Source organism: Cyprinodon tularosa, unplaced genomic scaffold (genome assembly GCF_016077235.1).
Source record: "Cyprinodon tularosa strain WSP-4 unplaced genomic scaffold, ASM1607723v1 ctg155, whole genome shotgun sequence".
NCBI lineage: Eukaryota > Metazoa > Chordata > Actinopteri > Cyprinodontiformes > Cyprinodontidae > Cyprinodon > Cyprinodon tularosa.
This window is the reverse complement of record NW_024038386.1, coordinates 138,299-156,025: the sequence shown is the minus strand read 5'-3', so window position 1 is coordinate 156,025 and position 17,727 is coordinate 138,299. Positions and strand designations below refer to the sequence as shown.

Below are 17,727 nucleotides of genomic sequence, written 5' to 3'. Positions count from 1 at the left end.
GTGAAAGGAACTCTGAATGCTTCAGCATACCAAGACATTTTGGACAATTCCATGCTCCCAACTTTGTGGGAACAGTTTGGAGCTGGCCCCTTCCTCTTCCAACATGACTGTGCACCAGTGCACAAAGCAAGGTCCATAAAGACATGGATGACAGAGTCTGGTGTGGATGAACTTGACTGGCCTGCACAGAGTCCTGACCTCAACCCGATAGAACACCTTTGGGATGAATTAGAGCGGAGACTGAGAGCCAGGCCTTCTCGTCCAACATCAGTGTGCGACCTCACAAATGCGCTTCTGGAAGAATGGTCAAAAATTCCCATAAACACACTCCTAAACCTTGTGGACAGCCTTCCCAGAAGAGTTGAAGCTGTTCTAGCTGCAAAGGGTGGACCGACGTCATATTGAACCCTATGGATTAGGAACGGGATGTCACTTAAGCTCATATGTGAGTCAAGGCAGGTGAGCAAATACTTTTGGCAATATAGTGTATGAGTAAAACCTCTGACACCAAACGTGTGCTCCTCTGTGAATCATGCACTAGCAGCCTTTTCCTTAAGCAACGCCAATCCAGAAAAATACAGCCTGTTCCAGCTGTGAATCATACACCAGCAGCCTTGTCTATAAAAATTGAGAAATAAAACAAAATAAGGACCAATATAGCCAATCCAGCTGATAAAGACATAACCAGACAGATGACTCAGGGAAAGAGTTGGACATTATTAAAGAGGTCTCCTCGCTGAATTCCTGGGGACAAAAAGTGGACCTTATTTTAAAACAGACACCTAAACCTCCTTCCCTTCAGACTCCAACTCAGACTGCACTAAATTCTCTTCTTTTCAATTTAGTTCAGATCTGACCTGGATTTTACTAACTAATAGTTAGTTGAGATTGGTAACAAAAATACTCTGGAATACATCTTACATCTTCTCCACATAATGGTCTACCATCATCATGTCCAAAGCACAGGCCCTGCAAGTAAATCAGCATCTTCCAAAGTCTGCAGAGCTCTACCACCTCCTAGTTTACCTCATTATAATATCAGCAATATTGCAAGGTCTGTGCTCAGAACCTTTAAATTACTTTTTTTGTCATATAATCTGAGACCATAGTAGTGTCTCCAGCAGAACTCATAATTTCAAGGACAAACTTTGGCCCTTGATGCAAAAATAGAGGTAAAATCTCTGCCCTAATATGTGACAGAACAATAAAAATGAAACGGATAAGAGACATAATAACCAAACCAATTTGAAAGCCATACATTGTCAGATAAAACCACACAGAGATAATATGAGCCTCTATTTTAACTGCCTTTATTGAACATTAAAGCTCTGTCAGGGAAATTATTTTAATGAATGACTTCCTCCCTGACAATAATCTTCATCTTATCTTTTTGGGTCTCGGAGGTTCTGGTTTCAAATTCCACACAATCCCACAGACTGCCACCCTGGGTCCCTGAGCAGGACCATTAATCCTAGATTGCTCCCCGGGCGCTGCACAATGGCAGCCCACTGCTCCCGAAGGGGATGGATGAAATGCAGAGAGTTCATTTTGTTGCTCTTTGTGTGTCAGTATGCAGCATCCTTCAGTGCTCTTTCTTGTGACAGTACGATGAAAATAAAATTTGAAATTTTTTTTTTATGAAATTTGCCAAATGTGGCAATCATTGTCATTTTTTTAAAGCATCATTTCCAATGATTCAGTCTGCAAAATAGATATTAAATGAAAAATTGCATCTTTAAAGTTGGTAATTGAAACCTTTAACCAGATTTACTTTACTACCTCTACTTCACCCCATAAATCTGTAGATGAGCTGGTAGATTACTTTAAGTCTAAAATATAGGACATCATTGAGGCCACTTCTAAAATTAAAATAAAGGTGGATTTGGGGAAGAAAAGTCTCCAATAGAAGTGCACAACCAGTTAGAAGTGTTGTAAGTTGAAAAGATGAGCACAAGTGGCAACAAACTAGACTGCAGTCTCAATATAACTATAAAGAGATAAAGATTGTGTAGATATATTTTACAACCTGGAAGGGTATCCTCTTTAAGATCATCAGCAAAAGCATTAATAATGCCCGTAATACTTATTTGAATCTGTTGACAGGTTAACAAACTCTTCTGTAAATGTAGCATCTGAACTCCACTCTACCAGGGCATGCAATGAATTCCACCAAATAGACTACAAAACTCAAATAAATTATATGAAAAAAATCAGACAACAACTAAGCACTTCTTCCTTATGTCTCTATGTTTTACCCACATCTTTCTTTAAAGGTATAGAGGAAAAGCTTTTATTTCCGAGTGGATCATCTAAATAGGTGATCCTCCTAATTTTCAATCATTCTGGTGATATGTTCGCGTAAGGCTGTCCTACATGCTTGTCCCCAGTCAGCCTTCTTATTCTGTGCATGCGCACTTTCAGGCGTACATCTGTGTTGAGCTACGATTTCGGACAGTCTTTCAAGCTCACCTTTCTCACCACGGCCGAAGGACATAATAGAAAAAAAGTGTCTATGAAGTGTATATTCTATATAATCTGTGCATGTAGCTCCCATAATTATATTTATATCTATATTTATACACAACTTTTTACTGTCCCTAACTATGACTTTTTGCTTGTACATACACTTGTAATAATATGTATATCCTGTATAGAACTTCTGGATAGATGCAAACCACATTTAGTTGCTTTGTACTCGTGACAGTGCAATGACAATAAAGTTGAATTCTATTCTATAAGAATAAAAGAAAGGTCTTAGAAGAGGCAGATATATCCTGGAATCATTTGTGCGAGAGATTTCCCCAAAAAGCATTATAGGATTTGCTTTCACAGAGGCCCGCTGTCGCTTAGGCTGTCGCTAATGTGGCGACTAATAACAAAGATGGCTCAGGGAGGAGGAGCTACATGACCAATGGGGAGTAAAAAATATTAATCATCTGTCCGAACTGAGTTAGCTATAAAGTCCACTATATAGTCCCTGCTCTATACAATGATTATAGTGCACTTTTTTCATCAACATCTTTGTTTATAGATGTTCGAGCTCGGCCTGATTTTCAGTGTAGTCCGGTTTCTCTGACTGACTATCTGTATGTGCTCTCTTCATCCTCTGACATGGGAGCTGGCTCAGAGCTGTTACCTGAACGAGACCGCTTGTGGAGCTGGTTTACAGCGGCCTTTTGTGTCTCTGCTTCTGTCTCCTTGAACCGCAGTCGGCCTCAGCAGATGGCTGCTCACACTGAGCCTGGTTCTGCTGGAGGTTTCTTCCTGTTAAAAGGGAGTTTTTCCTTTCCACTGTCGCTACAAGCATGCTTAGTGTGAGGGATTGCCTTCGAGTCAATGAATCAATGCAATCAACTGGTTTTCCTTAGATATAAAACTTTGAATCAATATGACTGTATGATCTGGTTAAATTGTAAAGGGCTTTGAGATGGCATGTGTTGTGAATTGGCGCTATATAAATAAACTGAATTGAATTGAACTTTTTACTGCGCATGAGGAAAAATGGGCTTGTGCATATTCTCACACTCATTTAATAGGTGTTCCGTCTCGGGAGTGGGTACAGGGTTCTGCATGTGCATTTTTTTTTAAACTGGAGAGAGTGGGTCTTTTCAAAATCCTCCACTATACCTTTAAGAGAGGTTTGCCTATCATAGCATCTCATTTGACTTGAATAATAAACATCCTCTTTGTCAAGTGCTTATCCCTTGGCCCTAAAAACTGCCGTTATCAAACCTGTTGAAAAAGAGCAACTTGGATAATCTTCTACTGCAGAACTACAGGCCCATCTGAAACTTCCCCTTCATCTGTAAGAATTGTGAAAAAGGTGACTATGAACCCATGCAAGCTCTGGGTACAAATTATTGCATTCAACTGAAAAAAAGAAACTGGAGTAATAATGTTTCGAACAAAGGAAAAGCGATTAAAAATTAGCACACAGCTTTAGTTATTTCTACACCGATCAAGCTTAAAACCTGGGTGTAGTGACTGACTCAGACCTGAATCCTTCAGTGACATAAAGACAGCAACCAAGTCTGCCTTAAGAACATTTCCACGATTAAAGGGCTAATGACTCAGCAGGATCTTAAGCTTGTTCATTGTTTCATCTTTAGTAGTACTTATTCCTGCGTTAGTGTATTTACAGGTCTGCCTAAAACCTCAATCAGACAGCTGCAGTTGATCCAGAATGCTGCTGCATGCATCCTCACTAAAACTATGAAAAATGGAGCCCCAGGTCTTAAGTCCTTAAATTGGCTACCAGTTTCTCGGACAGAATAGACCTTAAACAACTTCTGTTAGAAATCTATAAATCACTGAATGGCTTTGCCACAAAATACATTAAATACTTGCTGTCAGTGAACCAACCGTCCAGGACTCTCAGGTCTACTGGATTATATCTACTCCAGGGGAGATGAGAATCAGTCTCTTTGCTTTGTGTTTCCTATGGTGTGTTGCAAACTTACAATGGAAATCACCTTGAAACTGTAAGAAAAAGTCTGTCAGATGCTGCCAGAGATTATAGACTGAGGCAGGGTTTGTTTGTGCTGAGACCAACCTGAAACAGACAGTCAGAGCAGCAATGACTTGGTGAGAAGTAGATCAAAAGTATAATCATTGTCAGAATGGTGAAGTGATGTTTACAGCAGCTATAACCAGTATGACTAATGAACAAGCAGCATATTAGCATCTGTAAACACTTTTGAATCTAGGTCTTTTCCTCTTAATATTTTGTATGATCTTATGTTACCCTATTAAATAAATCCTATTAAAAATGGTTTATTGAGGTTTGAGGTTGTAACGACACAAAATAAAATACCCAAAAAAATCTATAATGATGGGTATGATTTCTTCTTCAAGATTACTGTACTGACATTACTGAAGGAAGAAGTGAGCAATGAACGAAAAATCCTGTCAAATAAAGTCGTGTGAGTTTTTTTTGCCTCATGCTTTGTCTTTCCCTTCGGTCTAATCTCTGATGCACACCCCACAGAGAAACAGAAAGGCTCACACATGCAGACTGATAAAACACTGTATTTTAACTTTATCAGATAACCGCGTCCTTCCTGAAACACACTGCCACCATTTCTGACATTCCCTGCATGTATTTGCATGGTTATATTTCAACACATGGGAGTGGAGGTTTTAGACAAAATAAGCTGTAAAACAACTCTGATAATCAAGGCTCTAAATGACTCCTCTAAAGAGTGAAAACAGCTAAGTTTCATAGCCTGAATTTATCAACTTCACAACACACCTTAGAACATTGTTTGTTATCAGCTCTTACGGAGCAGCTTTTAGTGGCTCTTTTCTGCGAAGACTGCCGACTTCTGGAGGAGAAGCGTCGTAGGGAACGTCGGCTGCGCCGGGCGAAGCTTCGAAGGGGCGACATTGCCCTCTGAAACCTTCCTTCTCCATCTCCACCTTCATCTTCTTCTTTATCGTCAACATCCTCCTCTTCTTCCACCTCTTGTTTCTCCTCTGATGGACCCAACACCAGGTCCAGAGTTCCTTGGAGAGACCTGCGGAAGCTGCCAACCCAGCCAGCGACCTGCAGCTGGGCTGCTGACAGCTTTCCTCCCAAGTACTGCATGGTTGCTTACAAAGCTGGTAGGGTCACCATGGGAACGAGGTCACCAGAAAAAAGGACTATTGTAGGTAAAAATAAAAGGTCTTGAAGGTTCAGAAAGAGAGGAAGATGAAGTCCATTTTTTGGTCCACACTTTATCTTACACACTGAAAATGTGTCGGAGGAGAAGTCAAAGTAATCCAGTCCCTGATGTTTCCTTTTTCTGCTTTAACTGTATAAACTACGGCATCCTAGAAAGGAGGCATTAGGAAAAAAAAGATTTTCCCTTCATTAAAAATCTTCAACAATTTAAAAGAAGCTGAAAGACGTCTCCACCAATAATCCTCATTTGCTTTAACTTTGGAGAAAGTAAAAAGCAGATATGAGAAAACAAGAATTGCCAAAGTGAAAGTGTCCCAAAAAGCAGCGTGGTAAATATCCAAACACCAAAGTATTAGCTGATCTTTGTATCTCCAGCAGAGCTAAATGATTTCAAAGAAATAACTAAAGTAAAGAAAAAAAAACACCTTTGGACCTAGGGAATTCAACAACAGAAGGTAGGTGTGGCGGGCCGTGCCAAGGTGCTTTCTGTACCTCCCCCCAGTGCTCTCTTCCTGTAGGTAAATGCAGCCAATGAATGAAGCCAGTCTTAGTGAGAGGGGAAAAAGAACTGAAAAAAGAAAGGAGCAGCGATTGAAAGCTGAGTTGGTGAAAGAATGGATAGCAGGCTGGTGAAGCTCTTCTGTTTGGACAGAAGCCCATCCTCTTGTCTGAAAAGAGGGTTGGAGAGATTGAGAAGAGAGAAGGCAGAGAGAAAGAGAGCATGTAGGAACACCATGTATGGTCATTCTGACATGCTGCCCTATAGACGGATCCAAATGAGGACATACTGACCACAAAGCTTTCTGTAACGATAAGAGCTATCAATCCATCTATCTATCCATCCATCTGTCCCTGTGTCAGTACACTGAATCAGGGTACACGGTTGGGTACACACCGTCTGTTTTCCAAGTAAACAAAATAATCAGTCTGAGTCAAACTGTGAAACTTTTCTCTGCTTGTTTTCCAGATCATACTGCAGAGTAAAAAAAAAGTATCCTGGTGTTTTGAAACCATACTGCCAACTTTTTAGAGGTCAAAGCATTGCAGAATAATACATACTAAACCTCTGGATACCTATGGTGCAGAATAAGGAAGTAGAATCTATAAGTGCACTGGCACCACCATGTGGTTAAAGCAAGAATTGCTTAACCAAAGCATAGCAACTCAGCTCTTATACAGCACTCAGGTTATATATGAAAACATGTTGTTCATATATAAGTGGGAGTTTTATACATTGCTAAGTTTGGCATGATGAGACACACAAACAACTACATGGACCGGAGTCTTAGTTTTGGTGTTTCAACTCTTTTGCAAACAAGTGCTAAAGCATCATTTCTAAACTGTCTCTTTTAAGGAGCCACTCTGATGATGTATGATTATTTCCACTGCAAAAAAAAAAATAAAATCTAAATAGGTCTTTTTTTTTTAAATAAGTGATTTTTTTTTCTTGAATTAAGGATTGAAGTGAGATACTTTGCCAATGGAACAAGACAATTTACACTTTAAACAAGAAAAAAACAATTGCATTGTCTTATTTCAAGTGCATAATAGCTAGATACCTTATTTTAAGAGTAAAAACACTCATTCCATTGGCAAATCATCTTATTTACCTGCTCAAATTAAGGGTAAATACACTTAATTTAAGACATTTGTACTCATTTTGAGGTCATTTTTGCAGTGGTCCTAACTGGGCAGAAGATAAGGTAAAATAACGTGAGGTTTATCTTAAGAAAGCCCTGTCATCCATAAGCAGGGTAAAACCGAGAGGTTCTCAGTCTATTGCAGAGCAAAACAGAAACACACAGAATAGGCAACCGCATGCACACATAGTCACACGAATGAGCAATCTAGGGTCAGCAAGCATCACCCATGTTTTAACACTGCGGGAGGAGTAAGAATTGGTTATCTTCAGCAGAATATGAGGCAAAAACACATGCAAGCACATGAGGAACATGGAAACACCATGCAGAAATATTTTAGGCCAGGATTCAAACCCAGAATCTTCTTGCTGCAGGGAAACAGAACTAAAAGCTGTGCCAACATACTGCCGATTTATAACAACCAAAATTCTAATTGATTAATTTTTTCTGAAACAGGCAATATGACTTTCACTACAATATGTTACCGTTTTAAAAGTGCTATCTATTACTCGTGTTTAATTTATTTACATTCTTACATATAAACTGAGCCACATTCTAAATAATCAACTGCTAAGTTGAGAAACCTTTTTCTGGTTAAAATGTATAATTTTACTCCAATTTCTTTGTTCTGCTCTTAATAGAGCACCACCAATAGAGCCTACAGCTTAATTTTTAGTTTTTCTGACTGGAATAATATCTGATATTTATTATATTATATTTTTAATTTTTTGACTGGTGTACAGCAACATGTGGGGGAAAGGGCATTCTGTGTTACTTAAATTACCATACAGCCTTAGAAAACTCAAGCTCCTACATTGCATCCTGTTAAAAGGGCAATAAACCATGGGGACTGAAGATTTTTATAGCCTTAATAATTACATGTGTTTACTTTTTGACACTAGGGCTGATTAAAAATACTGCCTGGTCTTTTCTAAGATGAAGAGTTACCACTCCCCGTAAACATTTACTACTAGCATGTTTACAAGACATAAGAAATTTCAACCTAAGCTTTGCACCTAAACTGCTATTTACTCATAAACTTAAAGTAACCGTGGTAAATTGTTTAGCAGATGGCTCAGCCGTTTATTAGGTCAGACATGGTCCGATGGCTATGGTTTTCAAAAAATTCAATCTAGATCAGCGCTTTTCATTGCAAATACAAAAATGATCTTCAACAAGAAGCACCACATCTAATCTCTAACATAAAAGCTATAAATAGGCCAGATATCAGTCGCAGAAATACAGGATGGAAGGATTTTCATTACTGAAAGAAGGAAGATTTCCTGGTTTGAACTAAACAGGTTAAAACCCCTATTTTTTTTTTTAGCATGGCTGAAGTTAAGAGGTTAGATAAACATGACTGAACATGCATAAGGTTTTATTTTGTTTTTATTAACAAACTATCATCACATGTGCTTTCATGTTGAAAGCAAAAGAAGGATTGGCAATCAGATCAGTAAAGAGATTGGGAAAAAGCATGCTGAGAAGGAATTTAACTCACAACCTTTTTTCCCTCCAAACTAAATCTGTTCCATTTTTCCACATATTTTTTTTATTATTTTTTCCACATTTTCCCACACGCTCATCAGTGGGGTGATGTGATGTCACATATTGATTAAAGGCTTTTTGACTCAAAATCTCAAAATATAAACAGACTTTCAATGCTTTGTTATACTAATAGTATTATGAGTTATACAAGTAAGTCACTAGCCTTAGTGACAGAAAGCTATTTTAGCAAAAAATATCTCTATTTCTCAAGATGCGTTGCATGTGATAATGTGTTTAATAGCACAACAAAAGGTTGAAGTTGATCTATTTCCAATCAGGATAATAACCAAAGTAATATGAGGCCTGCCTACTAAATTACAATCCATCTAAATGGTATTAGCTCCTAACTGCTGAGCTGGCTCAGCAGCACATTTTACAGACGTTAGCACTTCTAGGCGATTAAATCAATTTGGAAGTGATATTACTGCCTGTACGGATACATAAACAGCCATGCACCCCAGATTTGTGGGGGAGGAGGAAAATAGAAAGAGCAAAAGTATATTTGTTGGACTGATACCAAGAAACCAACATTAGCTTTTGATTTAAAACAATATGGAAATTGATTAAAATGACTAAAATAAACAGGGAAAACAAGCAGTATTATTTTTAATCATCAGATTGAACTTCTGTGTCTTTAAGACCTATATAAGTGGAAATGACTGAAAAATCTACCAGGACTGTTGGTATGATTCACTATAAAAGATGGCAGGTGTGAACTCAAGAAGACTGGGTGTCAGTTGGATTATACTAAATAAAAGTCACACTATACGTCACACCTACTGAATTAGAATATGGTTTAAGGTGAGGCTTTTTTGTCATTGCTTTAGAAAAATAAAATTTTTAATCTGTTGTATTTTGTTACATTTTATTATATTTGTTATATTTTATTATAATAAAAAACTGAAATGTTAGAACTGTAAATATACAGTCTATATATCTTTATATTACTTTTTTATGTATTTTTTACTGTTTACATGGCTGCACTTTACAAAAAATGAAATCGTCTAGAGAGCTGTTCTTAAAGAAATGTCTTTTTGTTTCCACTGGTGTATACAAAATGACTAAATAAATCTATCTATTATTCTATTATTAAGCACGCTTGTTATTATTATAAGAACATTATTGTATTTTTTGGGGTCTTATGCAATATTCTGATATTTAACGCCATGTTTTCATTAGCTGTAAGTGGAAAATCATACTAATTAACAAAAAATAAGAGCTTACAAACCTCCGTCTTCATAAAATAAAAAAAAATGTGTTTTACAAATTAAATTTAGTTACTTAAATAAATCAACTTTTCAATAATTCTCTGATTCACTGAATGTGACAGTATAGTTTCTTCCAAAAGCATTTAATCAGGGATGAGTACACATATTCAATAGCCTCTTGTAGCTTAAGAGTCACAATTACTGCTTGTAACTGTGAGTAAAAACTTCAATTCCCAGCCAACCTTGACTTCCATCTATAAAACGAATTCCTGTTTCACAGCAGAAGATATCAATACAGGCAATTTCATGCTACACAGCTTCCATATATCAGTCACATTTACACCCTGACACAAACACATTTTCTCAGGGTAAATTCCACTTATCGGTAACACTAACCTGAACCATAAAGCACAACTAGTACTGATCACTGAACTTAACCTCATAAGTACAAACGGCAGCACGCCTTGGATGCTGCAGCTTCTTTCGCTCAGTCATGTTCAAGCAAGAATAACAAGTATTTTTTTTTTCTTGTGCAACAGGAATGACAGAGTATCTGAAGGTAAAGGTGTGTGTGTGTGTGTGTGTGTGTGTGTGTGTGTGTGTGTGACTGCCAGGTTGACATAATTCAGCGGTGAAACAACCACATCTGCTGTTTCTACTCTCAACCTCACCCTTTCTTCATTATTAAACAATTAATCATGCTGTAGGCAGGGAACTTCTTTTAGATTCTGAAGCAGTTTGGTGAAGTTTTTTTTCTTCCCACAACATGAAGAGAAGAAAAACTGGTAAAGCCTGGAACAAGTGCTTAGCACTGATTGACCATAAACAGGTCATTTGATTCCAACCGCAACATTTTCTTCATCAATGCATATTTAAGAGATCTAGGTCATCTTTTGTCATGCTATACATCTTGGCTATGCAAATGTCATCGATCAGGTCTGCTGCTAAAATTAAGACTTTTTTTGTTTATTTTTAGAACACCACATATCAGTGAGTTCAAGTAAGGATGGGATAATTTGCATGACTTCCAGTTGAACTGAGTCATGTGCTGTGTGGTTTAAATGAACAAAGGCAACAAGGGCAAGCTGAAGACTTTTAGTGTAGCAGCTACGTGTATAAGTAAGGCAGGAGGAAAATTATCTCACGTCATCGGGGAATTTTACGAAGACAATTCGATAAAATCATCCAGTCAGGTAAAAGTTTTCTATCTAAGGAAAAAAAAAACAGCTTATTGCATCCATTCTTTGACTTTGTAGGATTCACTCTTCCTGGATCAGCATTAGGCTATGGTAGACATTCGCTTGCATTTTGTCGTTCACATTGAAATGCATGCAGCAACAGTGGAGAGGAAAAACAAGAAGAAACCTCCAGCAGAACCGGGCTCAGTGTGAGCGGCCTTCTGCTGGGGTTAAAGGAGGCAGAAGGCAGACACACAAGAGGAACATAGAAGCACTGATTCATACTTTCATATTTAGAAAAGGTGATGGTAAACTAGCTCCAAAGGTGGCTCTGTTAACAGTGAACAGGTCAAACAGCTGATATCCATCCATTCCAAGTGCAGGACAGAGATTAAACTTTTCCACTATGCAGTAAAGTCCTCTATTTCATCTAGCCTGTGCAAGAAAAGGGATACACTTTTTACTACATGCTTATCATGATACTTCTGGTTTGAATTTAGTCCTCGAATCAAATGGTTTGACATAACAAAACAACTTGAAACTCTTTGTTTACAAAAATATGTAAAAAGCCTTAATGTAAGCAGATATTTAGTTCCAGTAGTATATTCGGACACTGAAAAATCCAGCCTTTGATTTGAGTAAATGTATATATGCAATGTGAAGAAATAATGGTTTTATATAAAAACCTCAGTGGCACATTAGTCTCCTTTAACATTTCACTAGTTTGGAGCATATATATTCTCCATTTTTATGGTAGACACCACTAGACTTTTATGTATTTTTAAACCCTTTAGGATACTGTGAACTGCAACAACCCAGAGTCTTTAGAGGAGAAACAGGCCCAAAGCATCACAGATGCCCAACATACTTAACACTTTTTCCAATTATTCATCGTCCTTTACCTTCCGATCCCTCCTGGAGTGTCTGAGATTCTACTGTTAAATCTGACCAAAGTAAATGGTTCCACCTAAAGTCCTACAAGGGAAGAGTAATCTTTATGTTTACTTTTGTGATCTTACATAAAGGTTCTACCTTCCTTAAATCTTTCCCAGACTACTCATTAGCATGTAGATGGTGTCTAATGGTTGCTATGGAGACTTACTGATGCCAAGATGTTGTTTATGATATTTCATCTCCAAAGAACAAACAGATCTAAACCAATGGTTGAATTGTTGACATTTATCAGTGATATTCTGCTCCTACAGTAAAAACTGAAAAATGTCAAGGTTTTTTTGCACATATTTTAATTTCTCTAGTACTTGTTGGGTAAAAAGAAATAAGGTTTACTGATTACCTCGTTGTCTTCTTCAACATCAAGTTCCATTTCTGCTTCAGTCTTAATGTTTTCCTCCTCTGCTTCCTCTTCCTCCTCCTCCTCTTCTTCTTCTTCTTCTTTCTCATCCTCCTCCGTCATTATCTCTATGGACTTGATCTGTTCCTCCATGGGCCTCTCTACCTTCTCATCCCCACCTATGTCCACCAACAACCCCTCCATCATTTCATTCTCTGGGCTCTCCTGGGTTGGACTGGACACCAGCTGTTTGTCGACCTTCTGCGGTTCATTTTCTCTCAGAGGTTCCAATGGTTCAGTGTCGAAGGAGACCAGCGCGTTATCATTCAAAGGTTTGGCCGTCCAGGCGCTGACGGGAGCAGTTTCCAGCCTAGGCTGAGGGGTCCATCTTTTAGGTTTGACAGAAAAGTCGTCGTAGACCACGTCGAGCAGAGGGTTCTGGACTGAGAAGTCATCGTAGACGATGTCGATGAGGGACTCTGTGTTCTCGGAGGTGTTTGATGAGGGGGAGAACGGGGGCTCGGATTTTTGAGACAAATCTTCTGTGCCAAAATTTATGAGATTTTCTGCCCCCTTTTCATTCTCTTCCTCTGTTCTCAGCCTTTTACTCTGCTCCTCTGCTTGCTGTCTTTCCAGGTCCTCTTGCACCTTTCTCCTCAGTTCTTCTGCCCTCTCTTTTTCAATCTGTATCTTTCTATCCTCTGCCCTTTTCCTTTCTTCCTCTTCCTCTTTTTCTTGATGCATCTTCCTCTCCAGCTCTCTTCGTTTTCTCTCCTCATCTTCCCGTTTCAGCCTCTGCTCCTCCTCCAGCCTCCTGAGCCTCTCCTCCTCAGCCTCCTTTCTTAACTTCTGTTCTTCCAGCTCTTCCTGTCTGAGTCTCTCCTCCTCTTCCTGTCTCTGTCTCATTATCTCCGACTCCTTCCTTTGCTTTTCCTCAAGTTCTCTTCTATTTCTCTCCTCCTCCTCTTGCTTCCTAAGCCTCTCTATCTCCTCCTCCTTTTCCTTTCTCAGCATCATCAACTCCCACTGCTTCTTTCTTTGCTCCTCAAGCTTCCTTCTTTTTATCTCCTCTTCCTCTTTCAGCTTCCTGGCCTTCTCCTCTTCCTCCTGTCTTAACTCTTCTTTTTCGAGCTCTTCTTGCCTTAGGCTCTCCTCCTCCTCTTCCTCCTTCCTCTGCCTAATCAGATCCAACTCCTTCAATCTTTGCTCCTCAAGCTTCCTTCTTTTTATCTCCTCTTCCTCTTTCAGCTTCCTGGCCTTCTCCTCTTCCTCCTGTCTTAACTCTTCTTTTTCGAGCTCTTCTTGCCTTAGGCTCTCCTCCTCCTCTTCCTCCTTCCTCTGCCTAATCAGATCCAACTCCTTCAATCTTTGCTCCTCAAGTTTCCTTCTGTTTATCTCCTCCTCCTCTTTCAGTTTCCTAATCTTCTCCCTTTCCTCTTCCTCCTGTCTTAACTTTTGATTTTCCAGCTGCTTTTGTCTGAGTCTCTCCTCCTCCTCCTGTTTTTTCCTCTTCATCAGCTCTAACTCCTGCTCTCTTTCTTCCTCTTCCAGTTTCTGTTTCTTGCGTCTCTCCTCCTTTTCTCTTTGCATCTGTCTCTCTCCTTCCTGCCTCATTGTAGATTCCTCCTCTTCCAGCCTCAACCTTTCCCTCTCTATTTCCTCCTCTAACTCTTTCTGTCTTAGCAGCTCCATTTGCCTTTCTTTTTCAATCTTTTCTTCTCTTAGTCTTTCCATTTCTCTTCTCTCTTCCTCTAACCTTTCTCTCTCCAGTTCTCTCTGTCTTGCTTCCTCTTTCTCCCTCACTTCTTCCTCTTCTACTCTTTTTTGCTCCCCTTCCAGCTCAAGTCTGCCCTGTAAACCCTCCTCTTCCTTCTGCATTTGTTCAAACCTCATCCTCTGGAGAATGCCAACTGTTCTGTAGACGGGTATCGGAACGACGGCCTCCTCTTCCTTCTTGCTTTCAACCTCAGCATCCTTGCTTTGCTTTTCATCTTCACTGGATTCAGGGTCTGGACTCAGCATCACTGGAGGTCCACCGTCATCTGCCACCACAGTTCCAAAGCGAACAGAGCGGCGTTTGGCTTTCTTCTTCTTCTTCAGCGCACTGTCAGAGGTCAAGTCCTTTTTATCAGCAGCAGCAACATGGTTCTTCTGCAGCCCGACATCATCTTCCTTTGGTTTGTCAGTCACTGATGCTGCATCGGTTGCATTTTCTAAGGATTTATTGTCCGTTCTCGACTCATTTTGTGGTTCAGTTTGACTCTCTGAAGATGCAGAAACTGTCGACTGGGTGGGCGTCTCTTCTTCTGCACAAACCTCCACTTCTGGTTTTTCAGGCAATTTCTCAGCTTCACGTTCAAAGCTGCAGAAGACACATATTTTGTTCATTTGTTGTGGAAATAAACAGCTTAAGAAATAATCATGGTAGATAATGAAATTAGCTTAGTGAACTAATTATTTTTAGTATTGCTTAAACACTCAACTCGATTTACTGCACCAAATTTCCAAAGGTGGGTTAATCCACTTTTACTGGATTAAGATCTTTTTGGGCAAGACCAGAATCCTTTTATCTATTCAAAGAGAAATTAAAACATTTTCTGTAAAAATTCTGCTTACTCTTTTTTTTGGCCATGAAGCACCTATGAAATATATGTTGAACCACACAAGACTGACCTACAGACAAACTAACAAACAAAAGGTCACAAATTGAAAACACTAATTGTCACTTATGATTGTCATTTATGTCTATTGATGTGACAACAAACAATAACCAGTTTATGGTGCAAACATGCCGGTTGGAGATTCAAGAAAACAACAGATACAAAATAAAAAGGCAAGAGCGTACGAGGAAGAGGAGAGGGCAAAGGTATACCAAGATAATAATAATAATAATAGTGTAATTTAGATAAATAATGTATCATTCCAAATGCTGGATGAATGATCAGACACTAATGGCTGGCTTTGGGCAAAGTTGAGTTCTTCAAAGTGATGATCAATTTTACAACGGAATCCATTCCAAAAGGTTACAAAAACTTTATTTAAAAAATGTTTTGTTTTAACAGCTTTATAGAAATAAATGTTTTTTTTTAAATGGGTTCAAAAAGTTGTGGAAAAAAACTGTAACTTCTAAAAAGCATAATAAAAAGCAGATTTAAAAAAAGAAATACTTTTAATACTTCGAAAATCACCCAGTAAATTATTTAAACTGATAGCATACAGTGTTTGTAATTTTATTCTAATTACAAAGAGAGAAAAACTTAACTTTTCCCTTTCAAGCATAAATCAAAGCTGTTCTTTTTTTCAGGTTGAATACCGATTTATTTCTTCAAGGCTTGAGAAACAAAAATAAATAAAAAATCAGGTGTTTTTCAGTAATTCTTGAAAGATTAATACATCCAGGATTAAAGATATGCCTAAAATCCTGCTAATATTTGAGTAAATGACTTAAAGCAAGTTCTAATATGAACAAATGTTAACAACAACATGAACTGAGAGAATAAGAACCAAAACAGAAATTCCTGTTCCCAAAAGCATCAAGTGAACTCTGGTAATATTTGCAGGTCAGATACTAAATGTAAAGAGAGGATTTTAGAGTCGTAAAAGACAAACACTGAGCTGTATCACCACACTGAGGAAGTATTTTGATTTTAGGTTTTCAGCGAGGAATGACTTTGTAAATTTCCAACAAGGAACAGATGTACCCTGCACTGAAAGACTAAATTTACAAGATGTCCATCTAGGACTAATAACTATGGTGCGAGTATCACACTGAGAGTATGTTTAGCCTGCAGAGGTAATGATTCATGGGAACGTCTGATGTAATACTGGGGATAAAAAAGTATGATTAACTCAGTCTGGAGCACCGGTCATGATCCTGAGTTGTTTGATTATCTTTTAACGTGTATTTAAAAAAAAATCTTTTTATCATGCTTTTTAGATTTTCTATCCATTTCCCTATTAATGATTTCCTTCTCAGTGCAAGTTTGTGTTTTGTTCTTTATTTTTTTAACCTAACTAATTAGACTCCCTCCTTGAGCTACTCTGTCTTCCTCCTTACGTCAGCTGCAGCCCCTTTTCCTATCTACTTGCTATTTTTCTACCATCTCTAGGTGAGTAAGATCACTTGTTCACATTGTTCTATGCTAGATTCTTTGTTTGACTGACATTCCATGCCAGGTCCATTTCCATGCTTTAAGCCCTGTTCTCCAAAAAAAAGACAATTTCACCATTCTGTAAAATTGTAAAAATTATTCAAATCTCTCCTGGAGAAATGTAAACCTATCACCAGAACTATATCAGTTGTGCATGAAAGCTTTCACTTTATGTTTGGTCTGATCTGTGACTAAACACAAAACATCTTTTAATCTTTACAGAAAGCTGCATAACTTGTTCCTGTTTTACCTGAAACCTTAGAAGAATGAAGGAAGTTAAAAGCGGCTCAACAAATAGTTTAGTATAACACAATAAAAAAGAAACACAGGTTCAAATGTTAGATCATTCAACAAAGATGCTAAAGATGATTGCCTGGAAAAAGTATGCTATTCCTTTAAAAACATAAGCTCTATTTTGCTTTAACCTTGGATATCCATAAACTAGAGTTTTTAGTCCAAAATATGCTATTCAATTGGTTAAACTTCCTTTTGTACTTACTGTGAGCAATATTCTTCATACATCTTACAGGATAACATCTGAAGTTGTGGTGTAACTTGTAAAGACTCTTGTAAAGCCAATAATCATATCTGCTAAAGGGAAGTTTGAACAATTCTTTATAAAAATGAACAAATAAATGGTTCAACTGGATCCTTAGGAGAAATTCCAGGATGGTACAGAGGAGGAGAGGTAATTTGTTATCATATGGTAGAGATGAGGTGGATTAAATGGTTGGGATAATGTAGGGGAAATGATAATGGTGTTCCAAGAAGGAAAGGTGAGTATACCAACAGAGGCTGAAATCAAAATGTGACGATAGCAGTGCATGATGATCATAGTTTCCTTAATGTTCCTTCCAAAGGAAGATGCAAGAAACAGACTCTGATGTATCGTCTGGGAAAGTACCAGATGTAGAAAGTAGATGAAGGAACCTGGAACCCAAGAATCCTCCAGACCACGAATCTCCCACTCCTGAAGATGTACAACGTGATGGAGGGTAAAAGAAAGATATTCCTAAAGTAATCGGGTGAGTAAATTGGGTTTGGTT

The 17,727-nt window shown here is 38.3% G+C and overlaps 1 protein-coding gene across 1 annotated transcript in view; it reads right to left on the bottom strand.

Annotated features, from left to right (window-relative positions):
- The window catches only part of LOC119780112 (trichohyalin-like), a 45,767-nt gene that overhangs the window by 13,800 nt on the left and 14,240 nt on the right, over positions 1-17,727 (bottom strand). The window contains exon 3 of the mRNA XM_038280014.1: positions 12,534-14,892. Coding sequence (XP_038135942.1) covers positions 12,534-14,892 — 2,359 coding nt within the window. The remainder of the gene's footprint in view (positions 1-12,533; positions 14,893-17,727) is intronic.